Source organism: Panthera leo, chromosome B1 (assembly GCF_018350215.1).
Source record: "Panthera leo isolate Ple1 chromosome B1, P.leo_Ple1_pat1.1, whole genome shotgun sequence".
Taxonomy (NCBI): Eukaryota; Metazoa; Chordata; class Mammalia; order Carnivora; family Felidae; genus Panthera; species Panthera leo.
In genome coordinates, this window is record NC_056682.1 from 81904707 (window position 1) to 81932014 (window position 27308).

Here is a 27308-nt window from a genome sequence, read left to right on the forward strand (position 1 = left end):
TTTCACTCTGCAAAGATAGACTGACCAGTCATGATATGGCCACACTTAAAATGTTTACTTTTGGGTCCTTTACAGAAAAAATTTGCCAGCCCCTACCCTACATGTACAGCTAATGGTATTTTTGGTGTGTAATAGGCCAATAAAAAAATGTTAAGTGAGTGAATATATAGAGAAAAGAGCCAAAAAGGGAGATGGTAGGAAGAAAGAACAAGGAGAAATATAGAAAAAATTTGTATAGTAATGGTGATGAAATTTTCATTTATTGAGGTAAACCAGAAATGGAGAAAAAAGAAAGCTAAATTGGCAAAATTTTACCTTTCATTGATTTTCTGATTAAAATATAAAAATATTATAATTTTTGCTTAAAGTATATTCATCTGTTAACCAAACATTTATAAAAACATAAGAATTATATATACTGTATATTGTTACGGGTTTTTAAAAAGTTTTTATTTAAATGCCAATTAGTTAATGTACTTGAGTTTTTTGAATCTATGAAGTAATCTAAGGTATGACAATATCAGAAGAAGAACTTTCTAGAGATGACTCTGAGAATTCTAAACTGCCCACAGTAGAGCTGCAGTAGACACATGAATTGAAATTTATGACTTCTGGGCAATATAGTTGATTATGAAACCATTTGAAAGATGTTAACATCTGTATGTACTTTGTAATGTAGTTTTAGTAATAGATATCAGTAAGCCTTATGATATGTTCTGAAGCAATGTTAATAGTATTTATTGAATAATTTATTACATTTATAATGCTGTGCATATCATGCCAAAAAGCATTTATGCTATAAAATCTTAATATAACTTTCAGCACACCGAAGCATTTAAGATATGCTAAGAAAATAACATTGAGTCTATCAGAAATAATGGTTAAATTTGTCAAAAACATTCTTATTAGTAAGGAGTTGAATTTAGAATCTTAGTTTTACATTTTGTGCATTGTTGAGGTTCATTATAGTACATTTACCTTGAGAATGGATTCTTCCTACCAGATATGCTTTCTCCCTTCTCTATACTCCCACAAATATCTGTTATAATAGTTTCCTTTACCTACTATAACAAATCATCACACATGTAGTAGTTTAAAGCAACACAAATTAGTTATTTTACAGTTCTAGAGGACGTAAGTCCAAAATGGGTCTTACAGATTAAAATCAGGGTGTCAGCAAGAGGCCTACTTTCCTAGGGATTTCTAGGGAGAACCATTCCTTGCCTTTTCCAGCTTCTAGAGGCTACCTAACTTTCCTTGGCTTATGGTCCCATCACTCTAACCTTTGCTTCTACCATCACTTCTCCTTCTCTGGGTGTACTGTCTTCCTCTTACAAGGAATCTTGTGATTACATTAGGCCCACCCAGGAAATACAGGATAATTTTGTCATCTCAGAATCTTTAACTTCATCACATCTACAAAGCCCTGTTTTCCATGTAAGTTAAAATAACCCCAGGTTTTGAAGAAGGACATGGATATCTTTGGGAGCCCATTGTTCTGCCTCCATATCTTTCTTCTTTTATTTAGAATTATTAAATGTCAGACCTGGAAGGGACACTGGATGATAAGTTGTCCAATCCTTTTATTTTATACTTGAAGAAACTGGGGCACCTGGGTGACTCAGTCAGTTGAGCGTCTAGCTTTGGGTCAGGTCATAATCTCGCATTTGTGGGTTTGAGCCCTGTGTCAGGCTCTGTGCTAACAGCGTGGAGCCTGGAGCCTGCTTCAAAAATAAATAAACATTAAAAATATATATACTTGAAGAAACTGATTGAAGTCAGAGAGGTTGTTTGTCTGCCTCAGAGCTTTTTTTTTTTTTTTTTTTTTTTTTTTAATTTATTTTTTTGAGAGAGGGAGAGACAGAGCACAAGCAGGGGAGAAGGGCAGGGAGAGAGAGAGAAACAGAGAGAGAGAGAGAGGGAATCCCAAGCAGGCTCCACACTGAGCAGGGAGCCCGACATGGAGCTCAGTCCTATGACCTTGAGATCATTATCTGAGCTGAACTCAAGAATTGGACATTCAGCCAACTTAGCCACCCAGGTGCCTCTGGCTCTGAGCTTTTTTTTAAGGTTAGGAACAAGGCCTTATTCATGTTATACTTTACTTAGAAAAATACCTTGAACATTTTAACTACTCAGTAACTATTTTGTTACCTGAATGAATAAAAGGTTAGTGATGGAAATCAGATATATCTGGTCTCTGATTCTTTCATTTTAAGTTAGTGCTAATGGAAGTTTATAAAAAACAAAACAAAACACTGACTGCAAATACCACAAGGAGTAGAGATTTATTCATTCTTATGTTCTATGGTTAAAAAGAGGAAATTATTCAGTCTTAAAAATAGCTACTTTTTAAAGATTCCTGTTCTCTTTCTCTTGTCCCATCTTTACTTTTTTCTACCCACCCTTCTCCTCCATAAAAAAAAAAAAAAATGAATGAAAGAAGGAAGGAGGGAAAGAGGGAAGGAAGGAAAGGGCTGGAGGGAGGAAGGGAGAGGAAGAAGAGAAAAATGAGAACGAATGAAAGAAAGACGGGAAGAAGGGAAAAAGGGAAGGAAAGAAGATACAGTGGTGTGTTTACTTAATTGTTTTGCTAGAGTCACTCATGGAATCCACATTTAGATTCTCTGACACCTCTATTTGGCTGCGTTGATAAGATAAGCCTGTATTCTCTGTGATATATATAGTTTATATGTGTTCAATAATTAAAATAATTTAGAAATCAGTATTTATGTTTTAAAAACTATTTCATAACTTTAGCAAAAATTTTAGAAATTTAGGTTTATCTTTTGACTTAGGATTTTCTTTCCCTTGTTAAGGAAGGATAGTTTGGACTCTTGATTAAAATAAAATTAAGAATTAAAAACAAACTTGCCTGGCATTTCTTATTAAGAATTAAAAATTTTTATCTAGCATTTTATATTAAAAATCTAGATTTTAGGTTTAGAATATCATCCAGGCTACATAAATCACTTACTATTTTTCAAGGAAAAAAGCTTTGTCTGATGGCTTTTTAAGGATTGATTTTCTTTTGTTATTCTTGTAATTTATGTAGAATCTGAATGTGTTTGTGTATATTAGGTATGGTCCTTGAAATAAAATATACTTGAAGCATAATGTTAGATTCTTTTCCTACTTATATCAACATGGTCTTCCATTGGCTGTATATGTTTATACATGTCTAATTCTAAACTTGTATGTTATACAGATTTCTATAAACCCTAAGACTGCATATGTCTGTTTTTATTTTGTCTACTAAGATGGTACATGTAGAGTGCTTATTAGCAAGTGTAAAAATGGACTATGGTGTAAAAGTGCCAAATAACTAGTAATGGTTGTTATCATACTGTCATTCTCTCAGTGAGCAAAATGTTAATTATAAGTCAACTTTAGAATGTGTTCATTGTAATAAATTATGTTCATCGGGTGAAAACATAATCCCACTTTTGTTTTCTTGGCAGCAACTTGAATTGGTGGAACCAAGTGGCTGGATTCACGTTCCCTTAACTGATAATCATAAGAAGCCCACTCGCACATTCATGATACAGATTGCTGTTCTAGCCAATCACCAAAATGGAAGAGACACCCACATGAGACAAATTAAAATATACACACCAGTGGAAGAGAGCTCCATTGGCAAATTTCCTAGATGTACAACTATTGATTTCATGATGTATCGTTCAATAAGGTGACCTTAACACAGAACAAAAGTCATTAAACGTACCTTTGTTTTATCTTGTCAGTAAATATTATATCTGGAATCTTTATTGAAAAAACATCAGTTATTTTGCAATTTTGTATGCATTGGAGAGTATTTTATTGTAACTTTAACAAATAAATTTTGGGTCATACTATTTTTATTTTCTTTAACATATAATAAAGCTCACATATTTTACATTATTAAAAAAGTATTTGAAGCCCCTCATTAAATTTTTCATTATATCAAAAGAAAAACAATTGAACTGAGTATTTTAAGAGATACACCATTTTTAATAACCAAGTTATTATTTCGTATAGTGGTCATGTGTTAGAGTAATGATTTATTGCATGTTTGGGAACAGTACTATGTTCTATCAATTAATAGGCCAAAATTATTCTTTTTTTTCCCCTCTCTCTAGAGGAAGCTTATTCTTTTAATACTGGGCCTTTTAAAAAAATAGTGTCAAAATAGGCTTAGCATTAGATATCTGATGAGAACCATTCTGATTTGGGGAATATAGTTAATTGTGTCATAATTACTTCCATGAAATACTTTTAATCCCAGGGTTCTCTATATCCCGATATTGTGTCAGAGATTGCCAGTGTCATCTGCTATTTATTCTAATGCTAGTGCTGCTTATAGTAGACGTTTTTTTTTAAATTTGTGTCTGACACAGAAGCATTCTCTGAGGGATGATAATATGTCTCATAAAAATTTTTAAAATGTATAAAATTGTTCTTTGTATATGAAAATATTTTAAAGGAGCTTAAACATGTTTTCTTTCCATGGATTAAAATGAGTAGATTTGATTCTGTATGGTTTTTCTTTTTTTCCCCCTATATCTACTACTTTTTAGGAGGATGGTTATTTAGCCACAGAACTTACCCAAATTGGCTCTTATGTTTAGGAAAGATTCCTGGGTGGTTCTTGTATTGCTTGGTAGACTGAAGTCTTGAATAGTAAAGTTTTAGATCTTTTTTTTTTTTTTTACTTGAAGTATACTTAACATATAGTGTTCTATTTGTTTCAGGGTGTATAACAGTGATTTGACAATTCTATACATTATGCAATGCTCACCACAATAAGTATAGTTACCATCTGTCACTATACAAAGTTGTTGCAGTATTATTGATTATATTTTCTATGCTGTACCTTTCCATCTCCATGACTTATTTATTTTAGAACTGAAAGTCTGTACCTCTTAATCCCCTTCACCTATTTTACTCATCCTCCTTATCCCCTCCCCCATAGCAACCACCAATTCTCTATATCTAAGAGTTTGTTTTATTTTTTAGACTACACATATAAGTGAAATCAGATGGTATTTGCCTTTCTCTGTTTGACTTCCTTCACTTAGCATTATAGCCTCTAAGTCCCTCCATGTTGTAAATGGCAAGATCTCATTCTTTTTTGTGGCTGAGTAATATTCCATTGTGTATGTATTTATATAGTACATCTTCTTTACCTATTCATCTACTGATGGACACTTGGGTTGCTCCCATATCTTGGCTATTGTAAATAATGCAGCAATAAACATAGAGGTGCATATATCTTTTTGAATTAGTGTTTTTGTTTTCTTTGGGTAAATACCCAACAGTGGAGTTGCTGAATCATATGATATTTTTATTTTGAATTTTTTGAGGATCCTCCATATTGTTTTCTACAGTGGTTGCATCAATTTACATTCCTACCAACAATCTATAAGGTTCTCTTTTGTCCACATCCTCACCAACACTTGTTATTTCTTGTCTTTTTGATAATAGCCATTCTGATAATAGTGTGAAGTGATAAGTCATTGTGATTTTGACTAACATTTCCCAGATGATTAGTGACCATCTTTTCATGTATCTCTTTTGCCTATTTTTTAATCAGATTTTTTTTTTTTTTCTGTTGAATTGTGGAAGTTCTTTATATAGTCTGGGTATTAACCCCTTATTGGATGTATCATTTGCAAATACCTTCTATTCAGTAGATTGCCTTTTTGTTTTATTGATGGTTTCTTTTTCTATGCAAAAGCTTTTTATTTTGTTGTACTCCCAATATTTTATTTTTGCTTTTGTTTCCCTTGCCTGAGGAAACAAATCCATAAATATGTTGCTAAGGCCTATGTCCCACAGATTACTGCCTGTGTTTTCTTTTAAGAGTTTTATGGTTTCAGGTCTCATGTTTAGGTCTTTAATCCATTAAATAGTAAAGTTTAAAAAATAATTATGTGTATGCTTTATTCTGGCAAGGAGTACTAATTTGCATGGCTACTATAAAAAAAAAAAGGTGTCACTTTTTCACTCAGGAGAATATCTGATGTTCTTTCAGTGAGTTCCACAAAGAGTTTTATTGTCATTTTCATTTTGTTTCTTTGAAGTAAGAAGCATGGTAGGTGATCTATAGGGTCACCAAAAAATCTATAACCACGACTCATTTGGGATCAGCAAATTAATCTGAATATAGTTGGGGGATGCTGGAAATGGAAGAAGAGAGGAAAACACATGGATAGGAATTAAAAGAAAAGGAGGGAATCAAAGAAATAATAACAATATTTACTAGGTACTGTATTGAATCTTGTGCTTTAGTCTGATAAGGAAAACATTCATGTAAACAACAGGGTCTTAGTATAAGAGATAGAGACATTTAATAAAAAATACGGGAGGGCTTATTAATAATAATGTTATTACTTGCTAAATGCTTATTAAAATTTTGCTTAAAAGAAAAAGGAAGAAGACTAATTATCATTTACATGATCCCCTCTGTTATCTCTTACTACTAATAGTTTGCTATAAGGCTCCTAAAATCAGGAGGGATTAAGAAGAATGTTGAGAAAATCCGTATGTTTTCTATTTCTACTCTTATTCTCTTTTTTATATGCCAGCTGGGTGACCACCTTTCTTAGGCATGGGGAAACTTGGTAGCTGAGGATAATGGAAATAATACTTCCCTTTTTATATGGGTTATTTAAAATACAGACAGACCATGTATTATATTGACAAAGCATAATTATCTAAAGTAGTTGCATTTCTTTTTTAAAAATGCATATTATATACTTGACAAAGGATTTGTATTTAGAATATATAAAGAATTTTTACAACTCAACAGTAAGAACACAAACAATCCAATAAATTAAGCAAAAAATTTGAATAGTCACTTTATTTACCAAGGAGGACATAGGATTGGCCAATGAGCATGTGAAAAGATACTCAGCTTCACTCAGCATCAGTGAAATGCAAAGTAAAGGCATGATGAGATATCATTTCACAGCTGCTAGAAAGGCTACAATTAAAAAGATGATTGCAAGGGTTGACAAAGATGTGGAGGAACCAAACCTCACACTGATGGTGAAGATGAAATTAATGTATAACCACTTTGGAAAACTGTAGTGATTTTTTTAACAAGTTAAACATACACCTATTGTGTGACCCAGTTATTTCCTCCCTGATATTTACCCAACAGAAAAGAAAGCATATATCTATACAAGGAATATTCATAGCTTAATTTTCATACCTGAAAACTGGAAACAACCCAAATGTTGGTCAGTAGCAGAATATATGAACAAATAGTGGTATATCCATATAATAGAACACTGCTCAGTAATACAAATGAACAATACATGCAACAACATGGATAAATTTTGGTCATAATTATGCAAAGAGAAAGAAGCCATACAAAAGAGAGTACATGCTGTTTGATGCCTTTTTTTTTTTTTTTTTTTAATTCTAGAAAATAACAAATCAATAAACAGATCCCTGGTTGTGTGGGATGGGGAGAGGGGAGAAGTAAGGAGGGATGAACTGTTTGGGGGAAATGATACAGATGTTCATTAGTCTGTGACTGATTTCACAGGTATATACATATACCAACATTTATCAAATTATATACTTCAAATATGTGCAGTTTATTGCATGTCAATTATACCTCAATAAAGCTGATTCTAAAATAGCTTACTCTACCTGTTTCACATAGTAATCATTCAAAGATGCTAGGTTTGAAGTAGTTCTATGTCTTACTGTGTAGGATTTGAGAATAAAAAACTAAGATTGAAGAACTATTTTAAGTTAATAAAACAGTGACAGCAAATGAATTCACTGATTCATTCATAATCAGTGTATGTTTTTGAGTGTTGGACAAACTGTGCAGTTAATAAGATTTAAATTTTTAATAAACACACTCTACCCCCAACATGGGGCTTGAACTCAATGACCCTGAGATCAGAAATTGCATGCTCTGTTGACTGAACCAGCCAGGTGCCCCTAAGATTTAAATTTTTAAATTTCACATGTGATCTGTGGTCGTGCCTGGGTGGCTCAGTCGGTTAAGCATTTGACTCTTGATCTCAGCTCAGATCATGATGTCAATGGTTTGTGAGTTCAAGCCCTGCACTGGGCTGTGCACTGATAGTGTGGAGCCTGCTTGGGATTCTCTGTTTCCTCCTCCCTCTGTTTCTCTCTCTCTCTTTCTCTCTAAAACAAACAAACAAACAAACAAACATCTTAAAGAATTCACATGTAATCCAAATGTAATGTAACTTCAAAATCAGTTTATTAACTGGGGAAATGTTGTCATAAGAAACTTTTCTCTGTATCAAACTATGGAATTTTAAAATACAGCAGTTCATTGAACACTAATAAATATACAACTCAAAAAAGACTAATAGATATTGGTTGTTGACTTAGATGTGATAAGGAAACCAAGATAAATCTGATACAGACCTTGCTTTCCAGTTGCTTATAGTCTATTAGGGGCGAAATAATAGGCCTCTAATTAGCAAAATCAGAAATTAAAGTGATAAGATCTCTAATTGATGGAGAGTAGTGTAAAGGAGAGGAAAGTTGACTTTCCATTCAGAAAGAGGTGAAGGAAAGAAGACATTTGTTAGAGAAGTGGGATTTTAAAAGAAAGATTGTAATATCATCTAGTTATTTACTTCTCAAGTCTGTTCTTGTATCCAGACAGTATCCAGACTGTCATTGTTTTTATGAGTAACGATTAATTTGAAACAGATGATTTGTGTATTCAGAATCAAGTGATGTTTTGTACATTTCCTCTTGTTTGAAAGTTTCCAGCAATTAAAATACTGACAATCTTGGAAAGTAATTTTAGTTACCATGCCTTCTGTTCTTTTAGCCATTATGACTACTAATTTAGTACATTACTTAATATAATACACTAGATTAAACAGCACAGTATAAATTTTTATGAATATAAAATTTCTAGTGTTTTAGAAAATCGTTATTGCTCTAAAATTCTCCATAAAATGTTGGCTTATCGTATTTTTAATTAAATTGTTGGTTAGTAGTTTGTTTTGTCAATTACCTTTTAAAACTGATAAAACTTATAAAATATGTTACGCTAAAGCATTAGAGAAAATACTTTAGTTGTAATTATATGTGGACACACTTATGTTGTGCATCTTTTAAAAAATTTTTTAATGTTTATTTTTTTGAGAGAGAGAGACAGTGCCTGAGCAGGCGAGGCACAGAGAGGAAGACACAGAATCCAAAGCAGGCTTCCAGGGTCTGGGCTGTCAGCACAGAGCCCAATGTGGGGCTTGAACCCACAAACCGTGAGATCATGACCTAGGCCGAAGTTGGATGCTTAACCAACTGAGTCACCCAGGCACCCCAGTTGTGCATCTTTTAAACCAAGATTATCTTCTTTTGCCCACATTGTTGTGCTTTCCTCACTTCTACTGTGACTCCTTAGGTGAAAATACCCTCTCTTTATTCTGTGGCTAATTCCGTTCCCACTGTTCGTCTTCTCTTGTCCTTTCTGGTGAATAGAACCAATTTACTACTTTGTGCATGTAGACAAGATTATAATTAGACCAATTTAGAAGTGTTTTACTTACAAAACATTTTTCTGTGTGAATTTATTAGGGAGTGGTTTTTCACCTCTTGTATTGTTGAAGCTCTAGCATTTACCATCTCAATTGTTTTAGTTACTGTGTTTGTGGCTATAAGCTTTCCACTGATGCAGTTCAGTGATCATCATAAGATATTCTTCTACTTTGCATTTGCTTTTCCGAAGTTAAGAGTAAATTATGATTCTCCCCCTGTGGTCCTAGAAATAATTTCCCAAACTGTTTTTATTGACTTTATTCTCAGACTACTTCTCCTCTTTACCCTGGCATTCATCTATAGCTGGAGATCCAGATTTTAACAGATCATTTCCTGTTATTACTACAGCAGTATCAAAATACTGATCACTTACCAAGAAGCAAAGTATCCAAAACACTGAAGCAGAGAGTTCAGCCAGCTGTTTGTTTTTCAACTGTTAAAATTTGTAAGAATCACATGTTAAATGGATATGGCAACAAAATGGAACAGAGGGTAGCCTCGGTAAAAGAATGGTAACAAGCTACCTATCTAGCTCTTAAGTTATAACACACTCAGGTGTTTACTGAAGACAAAGAAGGAATTTCACTATTTTAAAACAGTGCTTATATTTTTAGGTAGCATTCAGTAATTATTAGGAGATGCAAGTAACCTGGTCTTCAGAAATTTTATTTTTTTCTAAGTCATTAGGGCTGTTTAGAATAAAATTCATCATTTTTTTCTTCAAATTTTCAATGTTAAACTGCCATTCGGGTGTAATTTTAATTCCTCTCCTTCATCTTCCCATACTCAGTAACTCCAAGTCCTGCAGATTCTTTCTCCACATCATCACTTTTTAGTTTCACTCCATTTACATCATTCTAGGCCAATTGCAGGAAGCTCCCAGCTGGGCCATTGGTCTTTTAGTTTATGCTAAGATAAAATTATCCAAACAATTTTCCATCATATGGCTTTCTGTAAAATCTATACTAATTCCACATTACCTATATAAATTTACCTATATAAATAAACCCAAAGTCCTCTGGCATCCCTTCAAGGTCATACATCTTCCCTGCCTCTTTTATAACCTTCTTTTCATTATTCTTAGACTTTTTGCTCTAGCCCAGCAAATATGCTTATCTGTTTTATGCATACAACTCCCTTATTCTCATTTTTACTATTTTGTATGTCACATCTAATGGCCTTGAATGCTGTCACTGCTCTTCCAATTGATACCACTTTCCTAAGCAAACTGGCTCAAAAATCACTCCCTTGAATGCCTTTACTTAATCTGATTTTAATTCTGTGTATTTTGATCATTCTTTTATTCTAAATCCTCTTACCATTTATGTATTCTGCCAGTACTATATTAACATATGAATGTTATATTGTGTATATGGCTAACTCTCAAAGAATCAGGCAAGGAATGCAGTGATTTGCATTATTACAGTTGTCAACATATAGTAGGCATGAAGTTATAAATATACATTGTTTTCGTAAAATCTTGCATCAACATATTTTTACCTCTTATATCTCATTTTCACAAAATCACTGTGTCAGGATTACATTGAATAACAGAAATCCCTGCCACAGTGACTTAAATAAGTTTTTGTATTTCTTGTATATTAAAAAGTCTGGAGATCTATGTTTGCTTTACTGGTCCAGCAGCTTAATAACAGCGGCTTTCTGAGAATTTTTAGGTCATCCTCATGGCCAAAAGATAGTTGCTATAGTTCTAGCTATCACACTGGCACTTGAGAGAGGAGGGAGAAGAGTAGCACTGGCTGTATCAGTCCTCCTTTATCCCCAGAAATCTCCAGTGGGCTTCCTATCTTTTGTTGGTCAGAACTGGGTCACATGGCTGTCTCTACCTGAAAGAGAACAAGCTTGTCTGAGAAGGCAGGGAGTGGGATTGTCATTGTTGCCTTAGGCAAACTACTATTTCTGGGGCAAAACACATCATCTCCCTGAAAAACACAAAAATACAAATAGCATTCTCTACACAAGGAAGAAGGGAGAATAGATATGAGGTAGACAGTAAATGATACCTGTCACACATAATCTTTCGAAGCCTCGACACCCTCATCGGCAAACTAAATAATAGCAGTACGCATCAGAGGATTAAGAGATAATAAATGTAAGCACTTAGCACAATGTGTGGCAAATAGCAGCATTCAACAAAAAGTGGTTGGTTTGATTATTGTTTGTCTTCAGTTCTTATGGTTTGATCTGAGAAACCTATGGGGAAGAAATGGCTGTTTTTCCCCCTTCCCTCCTAAGTTCTGCTGGACTTGGGAAGACACCTACTGGTTCTGCAACACTACCTGTGTGGTAACCCTAAAACCCCTTTTTAGCATCCACATTTTATCATTTACCATATACTAACACCTTGCTATGGTAGCAATTATATAGAATTTTCCCACACGTATCAGTGGGACCTTCTAAATTCTGTTACAAGCGGAGGCTAAGACAACCCTTCTAGGTATATCAACTACATTGTCCTTTTGAGCCCATGCAAGATATCAAAACTCTTATATCTGGCATTTTTCAGCCTTACCAAAAAAGAAAAGATACTTGAAAAAACCTTCCAGTGTTGCAAGCTGGGATAGATGAACAATGCTGTAAGTTCTTTAAGACACACATTCATTCCCAGAAGCAGGAAATGAGTATCATGCTAGAAGAGAAGTCCCAGCATGCTTACCATGTGTGACTAGTTCTAAGCCAGTCTTCTAGACCCATTGTTACTCCTGATCTAGGTCTGAATCCCTTAGTTGCCCATAGCTAATTCTTGTTGCTGCCCTGGCTTGCCTCTTTAGAATATTATGATAAGCACTATTTTGCTAGCTCCAAACTTGTCTCTTTTCAGTGTTGTTCTCTCAGGCCACTTTGGGTAAGCTTTCTCTATTTTGATCAACTGAATAGAAGTTCCTGTTCTAGACTATCTCTAATAACCCAATTGGTCAAGTCAGTAACATGGTGCCAATGAAGAAAGGTGAGTAGTTTGGCTTATGATGTATACTAAGGCTGGAAACCATGCATTTCATAAAGATTTACTTAGACCGGAATAATCCACAGTGTCATTTTTTAATTATTACGGATACTTGATTGCTCATTCCTATCAAATAAAAACAAAAGATACTTACAATGTTGTGATCAATTGTATTAGTTATAGTTACCAGGAGAAAAATATTACATCTTTTTTCAAGCAATCAAGATGTACTATTGAATACAGTGTAGAATACAAATAAGAAAACATGTTGCTTATTCAGAAAGAATTTACGGTCTAGCTGACGATGACTGGGGACACACAGAGACATTCATACCTACTCAGTGTAAAGTAGTATTGAGTGAAACATAATAAATGTTATTTTAACAAGGGCAAATATCACCAATGCCTAGTGTAGTTAGTAAGGGGTCTTATGGAAGAGATAGATACTCGTGTATGCAGGGTTATCTGAAGAGGCCCCCTTCCTAGGTTCTGTACAAGTAGAGAAACACATTAGTGAAGATGAAAGCCAAAATAATTACCTTTTTTCCTGAAAGGCAGATGGATATATTTTCAAGTTGTAGCTAATTTGGATTTCTAATAATGAATCCCTAAGATTCATGTCATTGCTGGTTGCACATTGAAGGGGCAGGAAGCTCCCTCGAAGACAGAGGATGGAACAGAGCCATGTATTCTCAATATATATTTACAAATCAGATGTTTACCTCCTCAGGGATGGTGTGACAGGGTGGAGAGAGGCTCAGAGTAAAGACATTGAGCTTCCTTCCAGTTAGGAATCCTTGGGGGTAGAAAGAAGTGTTCCTAAATTTACATGCTAGTTCTAAAGCAATATGCAAATTTAAGTAGAGGTGAAATGGGAGGGCACTTTAGGCATGGAAAACTACACATTTGTGGAGTGAGGAGGTTATATTTACATGTGGTACCGTGGGGTGCTAACCTGAGTAATCTGTAACATCTTTAAGCTATTGGATGGAAAATAGATAGGGTAGGGTGCAGTAAAAATTTAATCTTACCCTGTTATAACTATAGTTTTATATCCATACCCTTACCTAATTCTTATATTTAATGCTCTATTAAAACTTTGGAGGAAAATAGAGGCATTATAGGTAGCCTAACACCTACTACCATTTTACATTGTAAAGGAGACTGTGGAATAGACACTCTACTTTTTGAAACAATTTCATGTAAATTAAAATATTTAATATTTTTCATATATAATTATCAAATTATAATCATTGGACCATGGAGGAGGTTATCAGAAGTTTGCCTGGGGTAAAAAGTTGGGTGAAAATCTGCATTTTTCCAAAGGATGTTCCTTAGATGCTTGTGGAATCCTAGAAATGTCTGCCCAATTTGGATCCGTTGTTCCAGGCTCCCTCCTTCCATTCCAGAGATTTAGATAAATGGAATTCTTAGAAAAATACACTTGTAAGCAAGACCATCAGAAATCATACACAGCTCCAAATAAGGCTCTCAAGTGGCTATTACAAAAATATTTGAGTTCTTGGACTGTGGCATGTTGTGTGTTTAAAGACAATCATCATTAGCAGGAACACAACTTGATTCCTTTGGGTCCAATTTGTGCTTGTCTTATGTCTAATTACTTTTGGATTCAAAATAAGAAAGCCCTGTTTTAAAACCAAACAAGTCTTTGAAACAGTATTATTCATACTATGATTCTTTTTAAAGATATGTCAAATGAAGCATGAGATACACCAGTGATATGAAGAAACAATATGGTGAAGCTGTTTCTCGTTTTCAATAATAGTAACCATTTTGCATATACTCTGTAGCTATTGAATACAATAACAGGAAATATTATTTTAATGGAAATGTTCTGTATGTGAAAATTTTTATTATTTGCGTGCTAGAAGAAAGCAACTTGGTTTTATAGGAATTAGATGAGCACCAGGATCATCATATCTACAATAATCTTTGGCATATTGTGTCAGCCTTTTTTCTTGTTTGTTTTTTTTTTTAGTCTTTTTCCTTTGTGTGCGTGTGTGTGTGTGTGTGTGTGTGTGTGTGTGTGTGTGTGTGTGAAGCATAATGTACATATAGTGAGGTGCACCAAACACCAGCTCAATGAATTAGGTTAAAGTGGACACCCATGTACATGCCAAACATTAGGACACCTTTGTACCCTGAAAGTTCTCTTTGTGTTTGCTCTCAACCACTTTTTTCTCCTCCTCTCCAAGATTAGCCTCTACCCTGAGTTAAATGGTGCAGCTGAGTTTCACCTATGTTTAATGTAATGTACATTATGTACATATGTATATACAAAGGTAAAATATATTGTCTTTTGTGTTGGTGTTCTTTTACTCAGCATGATATTTGTAATACATATCCATGTTACTGCTTGTAGGTATTGTTTGTTCGTTTTTGCTGCTATATATGTAGTATTTTATTGTAGAAATATGCCTTTATTTACCCATTCTACTGTTGGGTATTGAAGTTTTCAGTTTCAGGCTATTACAGTAATGCTGGTATGAAATTCTGGTGCTTGTCTTTTGACTCCTTTTGCATGTGCATTTTTTGTTTTTAGATATGTATGTAGGAGTCACATAGCTGGCTCAAAGGGAATATATATGCTCACTTTTTGTAGATAATTCCAAATCCATTTCCAAAGTAGATGTTTCCATTCACATTTCAATAGCAGGGTATAGAAATTGCTGTTATTTTCAATGTAAACCAATTTATTATCTTTTCCATGATGTTTACTGGTTTTTTGTGCTAAGAAATGTTTTCTGATTTGAACATCATGAAGATTCATAATCTTATATTATCTTCTAAAAGTTTTAGTTGCTTTGTTGTGCAGATTTAGATCTGTAATCCACCTCATATGATAGGAATTAAATTTTGTTTTTTCTTTCCCTACATAGATAGGGAATTTTTTGTTGAAGACTATCTTTTCCCATCGTTCTGCAGTGGCACCTTTGTGTTAAATTGAGTATCCATATGTGTGTGGTGTGTTTTTGAGCTGCCTCTTCTATTCAATTTGTCTATTCTTATATCAAGACAACACAGTCTTTATTACTGCTGATTTGTAATACGTTTGACATCAACTAGATCAAGTTCTTCCAGCTTGTTCTTTTTTAACTGTTTCAACTATTCTTGGCCTTTTTCATTACTATATTAATTTTATATTCACCTTATCAGGTTACACACACATACAAACACACACACACACACACACACACACACACACACACAATCTGTATAGAATTTTTATTGGGATTGCTTTGAATCTATAGATCAATTTGAGAACATTTTTATAATATTGAGTCTTCTAATTTATAGAAGATTCTGTATGTTTGAGACTTTATGAGATTCTGTATGTTTAATGTCTTCAAAAGTGTTTTATAGTTTTCTTGAGAGACGTATTTTTTTATAGATTTATTCCTAGGAATTTGATATTTTTGAGGCCATTATAAATGATACTTAAAAAGAAGTTTGTTTTGGTAAATTGAAATAAAATTGATTTTTGTAAATTTACTTTATAACTAGCAACTTTCTAACTTCACTTTTTTAAATGTTTATTTTATTTTGGGAGACAGAGAGAGAGAGAGAGAGAGAAAGCATGAGCAGGGGAGGGGCAAAGAGAGAGGGAGAGAAAGAATCCCAAGCAGGCTCCTCTCTGTCAGCATGGAACCCTATGCTGGGCTCAAGCCCACACCTGCGATATCATGACCTGAGCAGATATCAAGAGTCGGATGCTTAACTGACTGAGCCACCCAGGCACACCTAACTTCTCTCTTAATTAAAATAACTTTTCTGTAGATTCTTTTGAATTTTTTACATCTTTAAGTCATGCCTATTTTTTCCTTTCCTTATATTTTTTATTTATTTTTCTTCCTTATTAAACTAGTTATGTTGTCCAGTAATATATTAAATAGAAGTCTGAGATATTATTTTTTTTAACGTTTTATTTATTTTTGAGACAGAGAGAGACAGGGCATGAACGGGGGAGGGGCAGAGAGAGAGGGAGACACAGAATCGGAAGCAGCCTCCAGGCTCTGAGCCATCAGCCCAGAGCCCGACGCGGGGCTCGAACTCATGGACCGCGAGATCATGACCTGAGCTGAAGTCGGCCGCTTAACCGACTGAGCCACCCAGGCGCCCCAGAAGTCTGAGATATTAAATTGAACATTGAGAGCAGTCACTCTTACCTTGTTTCTGATCCCCATGGGAAAGCTTTAAGATTTCATCACTTTGTGTGATGTTTTCTTGGATTTTTTTTTTTTTGGGGGGGGAATGCTTAGGTTTTTTCAAGAAACCCTTAACAAAATTAATACTAGTCCCTTCTATTTCTAGTTTACCAAAATCTTTTGTTTGTTTTAAAATTATGAATGAATACTGAGTGTATAAAATGCTTTTCTTGTATCTTTTGAAATAACCCTATGATTTTATTCTTTTTTATTATTATGTTGAATTACACTGGTTGAATTTTACATGTTGAATAACCTTCTTTCTGGAATAAATTCAACTTGGCTATAGGCATTATCTTTTGTTATGAATCACTGAACTTGATTTGGTAAAAATTAGTTTAGAAATTTTTCATTCATGTGCATCAGGGGATTTTGCATCGTAAGTGAGATTAGCCTGTAATATTCCTTTTTGTGCTGTCCTTGTCATGTTTTGGCTTCATAAAATAAATGAGAAAGTTTTTGTTTGTTTGTTTTCTGAAAGAGTTTGTGTGAGCTTAGAATAATTCCTTAAATGAATTATAACATTCATTGTGAAGACATAATTATGGTTTGACTTCTAATTCTAAACAGATGGAAAACTATTCAGATCTTTGTACTTCCTCTTGTGTAAGTTTTCGTAATTTATATTCTTCTGGGAGTTTATCCATTTTATCTACATTTTCAAATGTATTGGCATGAAGTTATTCATATCATTTGGTTATCTTTATAATGTCTAGGATTTGTATTGTTAGGTCCCTCATCATCCCTGATATTGGTTATTTGTGATATGTTTTTTCTTTTTCATTAGTCTCAGCAAAAATGTATCAATTCTGTTAGTATTTTCTATGAACAACTTTTGGCTTTATCCTTTCTAATGCACATATTCTATCTCATTACTTTCTGTTCTTTATTATTTTCTTCTGTTTTGTTTGGGCTTAATTTCCCTTATTTTTCTAAGTTTTTGAGGTGAATACTTAGATTAATGATTTTCAGCATTCTTCTTGTCTAAAATATGTACTTCAAGCTGTGAATTACTCTCCAAGTACAGCTCTGGTTGATCTGACATGTTTTAATACATAATTATCTACTGTCATTCAGTTAGAATATGTTCTAATATCTATTAGAAAGTTTCTCTTTGAGCCATGGGTTATTTAGAAGTACATTTCATAATTTTTTTTCCAGATAAATGGGAATTTTCAGTGTATCTTTTATCACTAATTTCTAGCATAATTGCTCTTTGGTCAAAGAACATATTTTGAAATTTGTTGCAACTTGCTTTAATAGCCCAACATATGTGTAACTTGTATTAGTGTTTCATAAATAATTGTATGTGTTCTTTAGTTTTTGGTTGCAGTGCTCCATATATGTTAATTAGATCAGGTTTATTAATTATTTTATATAATTATATAATATTTTATATTCAACTGAATTTTTTGTCTGTTCATTCTATCAGTTAATAAGAAAGTTGTATGGGGGTGCCTGGGTGACTCAGTCAGTTAAACGTCCTACTTCAGCTCAGGTCATGATCTCACAGTTTGTGGGTTCAAGCCCTGTGTCAGGCTCAGTGCTAAGAGCTCAGAGTCTGCCTTGGATTCTGTGTCTCCCTCTCTCTCGAGTGCTCTTCCCCCACTCATGCTCTGTCTCTCTGTCTCTCTCTCTCTCCAAAAATAAATAAAACATTTAAAATAATAACAATAATAATAAAAAGAAAGATTGTATGAAAATCTTCCACATGATTGTGGATATCTACTTTTCATTATAATTCTGTCATTTTTCTCTTTATATATATTGAAACTATGTTATTAAGTACATACACATTTAGAATTGTTATATCTTTCTGATGAATCAAATCATTTATGATGAAGTGTACTTCTTTGTCTCTAGCAATATTTTTTTGCCATAGAATCTACTCTTCTGATTTAATAAAGCTATACCAGTTTTCCTTTGATTAGTGTTGAATCTTATATCTTTTTCCCTTCTTTTACTTTCAACATTTCATATATTTATATCCCTTATCTGTTTTTTGTAAATAGAATAAAAATGGGTTTTGTTTTTTACTCAGTTTGGATTTCTGGGAGGAAGAAATCTATATGGCTTATTTGAAAGATACTGCTTCTTGGGGATCCTGGCTGGTTCAGTTGGAAAAGCATGTGACTCCTGATCTCAGGGTTCTGAGTTTGAGCCCTATGTTGGGTGTAGAGATTACTTAAATAATTATAACTTAAAAAACTAACAAGATATTGCTTCTCAAACCAATGCAAGTAAATGTCTAGGGGAGCAGTGAGAGAAAACTTTAAGTAAAGGTGGTTTGGGGCCAGATTTTGGAGGCCTTTTAATGTCAAAGTAAAACATTTGGCCTGTATCTTCTTTCAGGAAACCCTTGAAGGTTTTGAGCAGGTAGGTGAGTGATATGTGTTTTAAGAAGGTTAAATCATTAAGATTCAACTGGAGTAGAAGCACTGGAGGCAATGAAGATAGGTTCTGAAAACGTCTTAGTTTTCTACATCTTAGTTTTACTACAACATTACCTGAAACAACAGGAACAACATCTGGAACAACAGTACCTGATACATAGTAAGCTTGCAATGAAATATTTGATGACTAAATGAAAAACCCAGGTGAGATGTGATGAGGGGCCAGATAGGAATATGGCAGTGGAAATCACTAGAAATATAAAATAGACAAAATTCATTGTCTATGAATTCATGTGTCTGGGAGGAGGTTTAGGTAAAAGGGAATCAACAAACAGATACAGATAACATTCTAGGATGTTTATATAGGTGTCTATTAGATGGGGCCTCAATAATAAATTAGATAAGGAGACAATGATGAATATGTTGATTATTAATTTATAAAGCATTACAAGTAGTTAAATATAAGAGAAAATTTAAATTTTTTTAATGTTTATTTATTTTTGAGAGAGAGACAGTGAGAGCCAGGGAGGGGCAGAGAGAGAGAGGGGGAGACACAGAATCCAAAACAGACTCCAGGCCCCAAGCTGTCAGCACACAGCCTGATGCAGGGCTTGAACTCACGAACTGTGAGATCATGACCTGTGAGATCATCAGTTGGATGCTTAACTGACTGAGCCACCCAGGTGCCCCAAAGAGAAAATTTAAAGATGAGTACAACATTTTTCTTCACCACTACCTCTTCCAACTTTCAAACTACTATGTTTGCTTTGATGTATAGACGAAGATCCTCTAGATCCTATATAGGTAGGTGTTTGCTTCATGTCGATGTTTTTGCAGGTACTTTTGATGAAAAAGCCTCAATTTACACATTTCCAAGGGGAAGCCATATTACCTTACAGTAACTACCTATTAAGTGCATTTACAACTTTATATTCTTACATGGTGCCAAAGTAATTCAGTGGCAAATAATTCAATATTTCCTATTTCTTGTTTTGCCCTGATCTTCCCCCCAATACAATTATTAATCTTTCCTTGAGTGACTACTCATCCATTTTTCATTTGTGTATGTTAAGAAATGCAGCTTTGTATTAGTAATTAGAATTTTAGGGAGTTTTAGACTAATTAGTTAAAATATATGATAATTCTTTTAGTCACGATTATTTAGTAGTCTCGATCAGATTTTTTTAAATTTATTTTGAGAGAAAGAGAGCATGAGTTGGGGAGGGGCAGAGAGAGAGAGAGAGAGGGAGAGGGAGAGAGAGAATCCCAAGCAGGCTCCACACTGTCAGCACAGATTCCGATGTGGGGCTCAAACTCATGAACTGTGAGATCATGATCTGAGCCCAAACCAAGAGTTCGACACCTGACAGAGCCACCCAGGTGCCCCTCTATCAGACATTTCTATTGTGTTCATTTCTTGGGTGTTTTAATCCACTGTTTTTTGTTTTCTTTTTTGTCTTAAATCTTGGATTATGAATTTATCTATAAAATTCTTATGCAGCTTAAGGTAGAGTGTTCTTCCAGCATAGTTTTGGGTTTACTTCTGTGTATTCTCATTGGAGATCTCTGGCTTAGGACTTAGTTCTTTGTAATTTTTTGACTTGTGGCTTTCTAGACCACATGTGACATAAATTCAGTTCTCTGTGTTGGGCAGGCCCAGATTTTATACATTCTCAAGGGATTTATATAAAATAACTCACTTGGAGCCCAAGCACAGATAAACCAGTTTCCCTATTGTCTATCGTGTTCTTTTACTGGTTGGGAGATTTTTTTTTTTTTTTTCCTCTGACTGAGACTTTAAGCCCTTCTAGTTTTATGCAGGGATTTTAACTTCAATTCTCCACCTTATAATAGGCAAGTTCCCATCTCCTGTCCTTTGCATTCCCTTAAAAGCCAAATTCCTAGCTTGTGACTGCTACTCACCACCCATCATCAAGGCAAAGGCAAGGTAGCCTACTCATTTGCCAGTTCCGGTTTCAGTTGCTTCATTATTCCTGACACCTGGATATTTTTCTTTTATATCGGTTTAGCTGTGCATTTTTTTAAAGCTGGTGTAATTCTTCTCAGCATCCCTAACTAATCTAGCAGGAGGAATTTTTAATGTATAATCTGCCATATTTCTGAAACTCAATTCTTGAATTCTTTCCACATCTGTAGAGTTTTTTCTCCACATATCTCCAAATATGCTTGACTTTATTTATTTTTTTAAGGGCATTGTGTTTCACAGTTGGATGGGGCTGACAATGGGATATTTTCCCTCTTTTGATTTAATTTAAAAAATAATTCTGATGTTACTAGACCTTGCCACATTGTAAATTCTACTCAGAGGCACAAAGAGAGTAATTAACTCTAAATATTGATAGAAGACTAGCCCTTTTATCTTAGTCTGAGAAAGTAATCTTGAAAATGTATCCCATGTGAGTAAATAACACCAAATTCAGTGGGTTACCTTGGGGCCCAGGGGAAAGAGGAATTAGAAATGAGATCATTAGGGGAGGCTTCAAATACATTTGTAAGATTTTATTTCTTAAGCGGAGTAGTGTATACGCAAGGGCTATCTTCTCTACATTTTACAAATATATGAAATGTTTCATAGTAAAAATGACTGTAAAGGGAATTATCACCATAATGGAATTATGCCATAGCTTTAATTTCATGTAACAGAAGATACACAGGGCATTGGCCACTGTCCTGTGCATTTGTCAAGTGAAAAGATAATTTTCCATGTTAAAGAAGTAAAGTAACGCTATTTCAACTACACTAACATTTAGTTATTTCCTTATTAGATTTTATTTCCCCATGCCTGTTAAAAATATTATATGACTGACCACAAACTCCGGCCTATCCAGTGATCATGCTATTTACAACTTGGGGAGTAATTCTAGCATTATTCAGAATAGCAACAGGTTAAATCCGAATCATCTTGGCTAAAAAAGTCCCTTTTAAAAGTGTTTTTGCTCATTGCAAGTGTTGCTGTTCAGTACTCTTGTTCACTCACACCTTTTAACACTGAAATATGAAAGGTAGGCAGGGCTGGGATGTGGAGGCACCCAGGTTCTTACAGGTGTGTACCTAGGCCTGGTGTTCTAGTCCCTGCATAGACTGCCTCTTGTCCTCATAACGACATTAAAAATAGTTAACATTGACTGAGTGCTTTCTTTGTGCTAGTCTTTATGAAGCATTCTTTATATATTATCATAGTTAATCCCTATAATAATCTTATAATTATTATATGCTCTTTGTAGAATGAAGGAAACAAACATTAATTTGACAAAATTACACAGCTACTAAATGACTAAATTGAATATTTACTGTTAAGTAACTCTGAAGTAATTTTCCTCTCTCTGTCTCTGTCTACAAAATGTCATCGTGTATTGGGGCGCCTGGGTGGCTCAATTGGTTAAGCGTCCAACTTCAGCTCAGGTCATGATCTCATGGTTCGTGAGTTCAAGCCGCGCATCAGGCTTTGTGCTGATAGCTCAGAGCCTAGAGCCTGCTTCAGATTCTGTGTCTCCCTCTCTCTTTGCCCCTCCCCTGTTAATGTTCTTTCTCTCCAAAAATGAATAAACATTAAAAAAAAAATTAATGCCATCTTGTATTGATACTGCGTTGCAATAATCATTTAATATTACTTAAGCATCAGAAATATTCATGTAGCTGTTATGAAATGTAAGATTTAGCTGATTTCTGTTTACAAACCATAGACAAGAGGAAAATACAAGGAATGGGTGAGCAGTCAAAAGCAAGCTGGGTCACCAGGATACAGGGGTGGTTGGAGGGCAGAATGCTTGTTAGAATAAACTGCCTGAGGTTGTAGTGAGGTACCTATTGATGTTGATGGTATGTGTGGATAAGATAGGTATGTGGCCTCTGGTTTTATGTTTTCTGTCATACCAAAGACTATTAAAAAGACAATGTTGCCTGGGATTCTCACCTTTGACCTTATCAAATAAAACCTTCCCTCGCACATCACTACTGTTAGGAGAGGGCGTGTTACAAGATGGGGACACAAGGATAAAGAAATATGGAAAGGTGACCAGGCTATATTCCTTCCTACTTTTTTATAGACTAAGCCTGTTGCTTTTTTAAAAAAAGAAAAAGAAGGAAGAATGGAGGGAAGGGATGGAGAGACAGAGAGATAGAAAGCAGGAACGATTAATTGAATACAGACAAAAGTATTCACTTATATTTATTTCTCTCTGTAACTTCTTAGAGAATAAGGGGCTTGCATGACTATTTCGTGACTTTACAACTTTGTTTGAAAATAAATCAATGTGATTTACTTTAAACAGAGCCTTATAAAGAACAAGGAATTTCTTTCCCCTACTCTTTCTTAGAGAAACTCACATATCTCCAAACTTCATCTTGAACTATTGTTTCTACTTCATACTGAGGCTTGAGTTTAATTATTTTGGCCTTGTTTAAGTAATTCTGGACCTGAGGCATTTAGACCTTTAGGGCCCTCCATTGGATTCACAATAAATCATAAATGTATTAGTATAATCTCAATTAAAATAATACTTCATCTATCCAGTTTACCATTGTCATCTAAATGTCTAATCTAAATCCTGCTATGAAGGTAACATAATTATTAATAAATTAATAGCTATTAACAAATTAATAATAATGTTGGGTTATAGAACATGAGTTCTATAGGCATGAGTAGGGGTGTAAGCAGACATTTTCTTTTGCCTTCAGAATTTCACAGGTGTCCAAAAACATTGTAAAGATGTGAGAAGGGGCCAATCTAAGGACAAGTGCCCTGGGGTGGCCAATAAATAGCTCTGCTTGCGTGAATATTTTGCTGCTTTGTAGTTAAAAATCAGTAATTAAATTGAAATTAGGTCTTGTGGAAAACATTGAATCTCTTTTTCTTCAAACTTTCTTAGAAATGTTCAAGTATTTTCAGTGTTCTCCCTGATGCTGGATTTTGAGCTCTCTGCTCTCTGGTTCCTTGGGCAGCTGCTACCTTGCTATCCAGTAGAAAAGTTGATTGGGAATCTTTTGCAGTCCTTTTGAAACTTTATAATAAAATGTTCTTTTATATATTAAAAAATTATTTTTTCATGTTTATTTATTTTTGAGAGAAAGATGGGGGAGCAGGAGGGGCAGAGAGAGAGAGGGAGACACAGAATCTGAAGCAGCCTCCAGACTCTGAGCTGTCAGCGCAGAGCCCGACTTGGGGCTCAAACTCAAAAACCTCGAAATCATGACCTGTGCCAAAGTCGGAAACTTAACCGACTGAACTATACAGGCATCCCATAAAAAGTTCTTTTAAAAATGTATTTCATTTTCTGTACACATAAGAGGAAAGTGAATTATTAAAATATTTTGTAAAGCACATTCTTGTTTACAAGGAACATTCATGCCCACTGCTTTAGATGCTGAAAGCAACCTTGTCAGGCAGGTAAGGCAGGTGTCGGCCCCGTAAAACAGATGAAACGGAAACCATAAGCAATACATGACCCAGGTCTTCTGACTCCTGATCTAGTGTTCTTTTCCTTATTTCAACTCATTCGTAACCAAATGCCAATGAAAGCATTCTATTTTAATGTGGGTTCTTGGGTTTTCATATTATTAATATTAAATTTTTTGAAACTTTTTGAAACTTCATGGAATCATTAGGACTATCACTGTTAATCAGAGGGACGACTAATAGTTAATCAATTCTCAGTCTACTTCTGTTAACTAACTTTGCTTTCTCTTCCTGTGTATGTTCTGGGTCTCAGAAGTGCAAGATCAAGGGTGAATGGAGTAGGTGGAGGCCTTATCACTAAACAAACATGTAACTTATTGCCGCTGGATGGTAACCGTGTAATAAATGCCAGCTTCAAAGAACATTTCAACATGATACAGTAGGAGATTCCTAAAACAGGATTATAAGATTTAAACACCTTCCTCATCTGGTGGGAATTCTGTGGAGCTACACATAATTCAAGTTCTTCCTAGGACTTGGGTGCTCTGTATTTCTTGTGTCATTCCCACAAGAGCAGTGTTAGCCCCAAGAGTGCAGCTGTGATGCCCAAAGGTTGTGAACTCTAACATCACGGTGTTTATTTTTATGAGAATTAGGTCAAGATTAGCCTAAGCAGAGCCACTAAATAACTTAGGATCACAAGCAAAATGGGAAATAAAGTGTGTTTTACACTGAATCTTTACAGAAAGATTTTGCAAAGAACAGTTAATTAACTGTGGGACCAATTGGGGATACAATTTTAATGATTTTCAGGTAGTCTAGAGAAAAGCTAACTAAAAAATTTCCAGACCCCAACTGCTCCTCTAAAATGGGCTAAGAACTATAGCAGTGAATTAAAATAACCTGTGAATTTTTCTAACCAAAATAAAAATACCAGCTATGACATATTTCTTTTACTCTTTGCCAATTCTTTAATAGTCCATTAGGTATTTCTAGGAGGTGGAGTAGTTGAGATGAAAATCTGAGCTCAGAAACCTGAAAGGCCAGAATCTTGAATAAACTGCTTGAGGCGAGATGGAACTGCATGTGACAGAAGGCTTTCTCTGTGGCAGGTGTGCCTCAGACCAGGCATGGGTTTCATTTGGATGAGTCTTTGAAAGTTCCAAGAATTAGGGGCACTTGGGTGGCTCAGTCGGTTGAGTGTTGGACTTCAGCTCAGGTCATGATCTCACGGTTCGAGGTTCAAGCCCCACGTTGGGCTTTGTGCTGACAGCATGGAGCCAACTTAGGACTCTTTCTCTTCCTCTCTCTCTGCCCCTCCCCTGCTCTCTCTCTCTCTCTCTAAAAATAAATAAGCATTTAAAAAAAGTATGAAATTTCCAGGAATCAGTGAAAAAAGGGACTTGAAGAAACTTAGAAATAACTGGTCTAATCCCACTATAGCCTAAGAGCAGGCCACTTCCTGGAGAAGGAATTCAATTCCTTCTGTAGGACTTAGCTATACTGTTCCATGCGGTTCAGACCAAGAGGTGAGTCACTCAGCTCGATTCAAGAATCTGTTCTTTCAACCCCACTCCGTCTCCCCATTGGACGCTTGTTGTAAAACCCATTTCTTGCATAGTACCTCTCCTTTCCCTGACGTATACATTATTGATTACATGTGCTGTTTTTCGTTAAAAACACTTTAATCTTTGGGGAGCCTGGGTGGCTCAGTTGGTTAAGTGTCCGACTTCGGCTCAGGTCATGATCTCACGGTTTGTGAGTTTGAGCCCTGCATCAGGCTGTGTACTAATAGCTCAGAGCCTGGAGCCTGCTTCTGATTCTGTGTCTCCTCCTCTCTCTGCCCCTCCCATGCTCATGCTCTGTCTCTCAATTATAAATAAATGTTAAAAAAAAAAAAAAAAAAACAAAAAACACTTTAATCTTCTTTCTTTTGCTTGGACTGGAAATGCTGGGAATTACACAGTTAGTAATTATATGATTAGCAATTATGTGTCCAACAGTGAAGTTGAATATAGTTTTACTCATATATATTTTTCCTTAGGTAGTATATAGGCATGATTTTCAATTCCAAGGTCCTTTTAACAACTAACCTTTTTTTTTTTTAGACCCCTTAATTACAATAAAAATAATTCATTTACAGGGTCCTTTTGTGAGCTGGTTTATAACACAGAGATGCTGGCATAGTATTTATACCTACATAGATAGGTTTAAAAAGTAGATACAGTCAAATGGGAAGTTATTTCATTGAAGGCAATTTTATTATAATCATAAGTTTTATCTTCTTCTTCTTCTTTTTTTTTTTTTTTTTGTGACTGCTTCTTTAAATAGCAGCCATTCCTGGTTTCATTCTTTAAATACTTCCCTAAACGAGTAAAGCTAAAATAGGTGCCTTCAGCTTTTCTTGAACGATAGAGATTTTATTTTATAAAAAAAAATCAAATTTCCTTGAGGCAAAAATTGGAAATTTGACTTTACTCAGGGTTCTTCAAACTACTAGTTACTGAAAGAAAAAGTGAGATAGAATTATGGAATGTTAGCTCTCAAAACCACTTAGTTTCATCTCTTTATTTAACAGACAAATAAACCAAAGCCCTGTGGGCCAGCCAGTTCTCTGGTAGGTTACACAGTTGGGTGGTGGGGAAGTCTATGGGGATTTCTCTCAACTCTGAGTGATTCTGTTTAACCCTGAGTATTTGGTGGGATCTGGCTTGGGAAGCAGTGAAAGAACGGAAGCTAGGTAAAAACAACCCATGACAGGTTTATGGCCAGCTCATTAA

General features: G+C 34.8%; 1 protein-coding gene across 3 annotated transcripts in view; it reads left to right on the forward strand.

The window, feature by feature from the left end:
* The window catches only part of ANAPC10 (anaphase promoting complex subunit 10), a 112522-nt gene extending 108775 nt beyond the window's left edge, over positions 1 to 3747 (forward strand). For all 3 annotated transcript variants that reach the window (XM_042935400.1, XM_042935402.1, XM_042935399.1), the window contains one exon: positions 3462 to 3747. In XM_042935400.1, the coding sequence (XP_042791334.1) occupies positions 3462 to 3692 (231 nt within the window). In that variant the 3' untranslated portion in view covers positions 3693 to 3747. The remainder of the gene's footprint in view (positions 1 to 3461) is intronic.
* Positions 3748 to 27308: the final 23561 nt, after the last annotated feature.